Raw genomic sequence first — 5,000 nt, 5'->3', positions numbered from 1 at the left:
AGGAAACAGGACATCCATTATGGAGCAGTCAGAAAATCTATATCACTGTACTTAGTACAATTTATAAATACCAAGTGTTGTGTTGAAGGGTTAAATTACGATAAAAGGTTTGAATGTATCTGTGGGACCAGAGTCCATTGTAGATTAATTCAAAACAGAGCACTGTAATAAACAGCATATTCAATATGAAATATTGAACATGGATTCAGCACTGGGTTGACTAAGCTATGCATGCTGCACCAGTACAACATCTTCAGGATGAACATTCCAGTAGAGCACAGATGCAAACAAAGGATTACATTTTCTGTTTATAGCTTTCATAATCCGGTTGATCTTTCACTGTGGATTTAATGTATGTAGTTGTGTCAGAAATACCAGGATGGCTGATAAAGATGTCAGAGTTAACTACATTCTATTGTTCCTTTTCATAAAAGAATTACAAAGTGCAATGCAATCTGCAATAAAAAAGGAGCAAACCTTACATCTGGGAAACATAGACTTATACCATGCCAACAAAGAAATGTGTGCTGTGATATTGTGAAATTTTGCTCGGCAGTAAACTAAACAGACCATAATACACACATACAGCCACCCACGCAATCTTGCAGTAATAACAACAAAGAAATGTGTGCTGTGATATTGTCTTAATTTTTGCTCTGCAGTAAACTAAACAGACCATAATACACACATACACGCACACACACAATCCTGCAGCAATGACACATTTGGCTTCCCCCTGCTAACTAGATACCATCCATTAAGGGGAGTCCATGGGGGTCGGGTCGGCCGTGGGGGGGTTACAGGGGGGTAGAGAGTGGACCCACCAGCAGCTCGGAGGTGCCCAGCTTGTCCAGCTCCATGGACTGGATGCGGGAGATGTGGACGCCCATCTCCCGGTGGATCCCGGAGCACTCGATGCAGGTCAGGATGCCCAGGTTAGTGGACAGCCACTTGGGGTCTGAGGACACACAGAGACCCTCTACTTCATCTGGGTTCACCTTGAAGCTGCACAACACGTCCATTCACAAGTCTTCTCTATTTGTCTCTAACCCACACACACATACACACACACACACACATACACACACTCACACACACACACGCAAATACACACGCACACACACACACACACGAACCCTAGGGAAACAACGATATAGCTATAACTGCAGCTCAAGCCATCAGAGGCTGGTACTGGGAAAACTTGGTAATAAGGCTTTAACTTAAAAACGTATCTTAAATACATTTATTAACTGTGTATCTAAAGAGAGACTAGGGATACACTGCTTCCCTATCCTTATCTCCATTTAACTTAACATATCCGATCTTATATATCAGATATGATCAATTATAAATTTAATTAGTTCAATTTAATTAAATTTAATTATTATTATCTTGTCTTGTCATATACTTGGCTCTAACTGACGGAATCATATTGTATCTTAAATTGTGAGTATAATTGAGACAGAGAGGAACACAGAGAGGAAGAGAGATGGTGTGTGCACATGTGTGAGAGCGATAGCGTGCTATCGCTCTCACACATCAGCTGCTAAGCAGGGTGTTCTAACGGAACCATCAGGCTTCTCCAGCGGAACCGTTGAACAAGACCGGTGACGTCATCGAGATTAAAGATAGAGCTCCATCCAGGTCAGAGAGAGAGAGAGAGAGAGAGAGAGAGAGAGAGAGAGAGAGAGAGAGAGAGAGAGAGAGAGAGAGAGAGAGAGAGAGAGAGAGAGAGAGAGAGAGAGAGAGAGAGCAAGGGAGCAAGGGAGCAAGAGAGCAAGAGAGCAAGGGAGCAAGAAAAAGAGAACTAGATAACAATCTAGTGTTTCATGAGGGAGGCTGTGATGGGAAGACATCATCAGTCAAAGGCAGCCACAAACACACACTCACGCACACACAATCCGGTCTGTTTATGTGTTAGTGTTTGTTTGTGGCTGTCTTTGACTCTCACACACACACACACACACACACACACACACACAGGATTGTATGTGGGCATTATGTAAACTGTGTCACATGCAAGTTGCATTTATTCTCAGATGAGTGTGTGATTGTGTGTGTTTGTGTGTGTCTGTGTGTGTCTGTGTATGTGTGTGTGCTCTGTGTTTGTGTGTGTGTGTGTGTGCAATAGAGAGCAACAGAGAGTGTATGTGTCTGGCGCTGACAGTGCTTTTTCACATGAGAGATCTGGTCAAAGAAACAGTCGCACACACACACACACACACCATGACACACACTCGCGCATATACAAAGACCCACACATACAAAAACATGAACACTGCTTGTGCCCTGGGTGTTGGGATAGTCACCCTTCCCCTTTATCAAGGTGAGGCCTCAGCCTGGACCAGCAGCCGGGGTGTGTGTGTGTGTGTGTCTGTGTGTGTGTTTGTGTGTCTGTGTTTGTGTATCGGTCCCTGTTTTTGTGTGTTTGAGTGTGTGTGTGCCATAGAAAGAAATTGAGAGTGTGTGTCTGTTGCTGACAGTGCTTTTTCACGTGAGAGATAGGGGTCAAATACACACACACACACACACACACACACACACACACACACACACACACACACACACACACACACACACACACACACACACACACACACACACACACACACACACACACACACACACACACACACACACACACACACAATACTTGTGCCCAGGGTGTAGGGTTGGTGACCCCTCCCCCCTATCAAGGTGAGCGCTCAGCCTGAACCAGCAACCAGTGTGTGTGTGCAATACATTATTAATGTATTACCTGCCCCCCCCCCCCCCCCCCCCCACACACACACAAACACACACACGTACCGGCCGCTCCACAGTCGCAGCAGGTGTGGTTCCCGGGCATCCGCAGGACGTCCTCGATGATGGCCTTGGTGAGGTCCTCCAGCCCCCCCCCCTCCCCGGCGCTGCTCTGCTCCCCGCGGAACGCCATGTTGAGGGCCTCCTCCTTACTGTTGGTCAGCACAGACACCCAGCTGGAAGACACACACACACACACACACACACACAAACACACACTCCTTAATGTGGCTTCCCAGCACAGACATCCAACTGGTAGAGACACACACACAAGTGTGCACACACACACATTTGCCTTTGCACTCACACCCACAAACACATGGATGTTTACACACCGACACGCACACACACACACACACACTTGACTTGGCCCTGCACTGGCACACACAGACTCTTGGCTGCTCACACACACATTAAAGCAGAGTTAATGAACGGCGTTTGACCCCCCGTGGATGTGGAACAGCTCAGTCTGTCCCGGCCAGCTGCTGCCCAGCAGCACCTCTTCCCCCCCGTCTCGTTAACTTACATGACAAACTCCTGCTCGTCCTCCGCCTGGAAGTGGTACGTCCGGTTGTCTGAGGACAGAACAACAACACGACGTGGGTGAGTGATGGAGTCTCTGACCGCTGGCACAGCACGCCAGCTCAGCTCAATTCAAGCGCTGCCAGGTTTCTCCCCTAGCCCGCCCGGCACTGGCAGGTCTGACTGAGTCTAGGATGACTGTGGTGCAGAAGAGACGCTTTGTAAGACCCTGGGATGATGTCGGCCTAGGTGAATCTAGGAGGGGCGTTTGGTTTCTGAAACACTTATTTTCTGAAACTAAAGTTTGTTGCTTGTTAGATACAGAGAATGCCTTTTATCTCTTCACCTCTTGGATGTTGCTAGTGAGCTATAGAACTGAACATTTTGCTGGTCATTCTCTGAAAGTGTTAGATGTCGCCAGTTGTATCAAAGGAAGGGCTTTTATTTTTGGAGTGCTTGACAGCTTGTGTTGTGTCACCATGGGAACCACATTCTAGGATGGAAACGAGGCTGTGGTGTGACAGGGAGAACCCCCCCTGCTCACAGTTGCCTGGGTAACCCAGCCCCCAGAATTGAAACCGAAAACCACTTTTTACTTAAGGGAAAAGAATACCTTGAGAGTGTTTGTGTTGGTATGCAAGTGTGTGTGTGTGTGTGTGTCTGTATTGGTGTGCGTTTGCGTGTGCGTGTGCGTGCGTGCGTGCGTGCGTGCGTACGTGTGTGTGTGTGTGTGTGTGTGTGTGTGTGTGTGTGTGTGTGTGTGTGTGTGTGTGTGTGTGTGTGTGTGTGTGTGTGTGTGTGTGTGTGTGTGACTTACGGGAAATTAGATCAAAGCACTTCCTGTCCTCAGCGCTAGGTTTCACCTGGCAGGTGAGCAGGTTCAGTTTGACGGGCTGCCGGTTAGACTGGACAAGCACGCGCACACACACACACACACACACACACACACACACACACACACACACACACACACACACACACACACACACACACACACACACACACACACACACACACACACACACAAACACACAAAATGCACACTGTGTTATAGAAATGAAATGGTTATATCCATCAGGATGTAAAACAGATCGCAACAAATTCCCAACACATCAACCAGCTCTGTTCCTCACTGTGGTCTCCATGGAAACCAGTGTTGGCGCCAGCTGGCACATGTGATGCCAGCGGCCTGGGGGCCGAGGCGGGGGGGGGCAAAGCGCTGTGCTCACGCGATGCTAACAGGCTGCGAGGAACGCTGGGGGGGGGGGGAGCTAGCAGACAGAAGGAGAGCCAGCAGACAGAAAGACTGACTGACAGACAGACTGACAGACAGACGGCAGACAGACTGACGTGCAGATGGATAGCACTGGGGCCATGGCCTGTGGGGATATTGTTATTATTTTTGCACGCTTTGTGCAGATGTTCGATTTGAAATTGAATGAATGAACTCTACCTTTTATATTAATAGGATAACCTGAAAACAAACCAATATTGTATTTTCTATTTAAGATTGCCTGATGTACAACACAGCCCTAAAGCAGAAGTCTGTCTCTGTGCCATCTACCCGCCAGCCAATCAGATCACAGACACCCCAGAGCCATGAGGTCAGAGGTCAGAGGCACCAGATGATATGAGAGGCTGGCGGTGTCTAAGGCAGACCAATGTGTGTGCAGCAC

General features: G+C 47.9%; 1 protein-coding gene across 1 annotated transcript in view; it reads right to left on the bottom strand.

Moving 5' to 3' along the window:
- Positions 1-5,000, bottom strand: part of asap1b (ArfGAP with SH3 domain, ankyrin repeat and PH domain 1b) — a 48,927-nt gene that overhangs the window by 13,702 nt on the left and 30,225 nt on the right. The window contains exons 12-15 of the mRNA XM_056584673.1: positions 4,142-4,229; positions 3,329-3,377; positions 2,809-2,978; positions 825-958 (exon numbers count right to left, since the gene is read on the bottom strand). Of these exons, the coding sequence (XP_056440648.1) occupies positions 825-958; positions 2,809-2,978; positions 3,329-3,377; positions 4,142-4,229 (441 nt within the window). The remainder of the gene's footprint in view (positions 1-824; positions 959-2,808; positions 2,979-3,328; positions 3,378-4,141; positions 4,230-5,000) is intronic.

Source organism: Gadus chalcogrammus, chromosome 23 (assembly GCF_026213295.1).
Source record: "Gadus chalcogrammus isolate NIFS_2021 chromosome 23, NIFS_Gcha_1.0, whole genome shotgun sequence".
Lineage (NCBI taxonomy): Eukaryota > Metazoa > Chordata > Actinopteri > Gadiformes > Gadidae > Gadus > Gadus chalcogrammus.
Note: the sequence above shows the minus strand (reverse complement) of the source record. Positions and strands in the feature narration are given on the sequence as shown.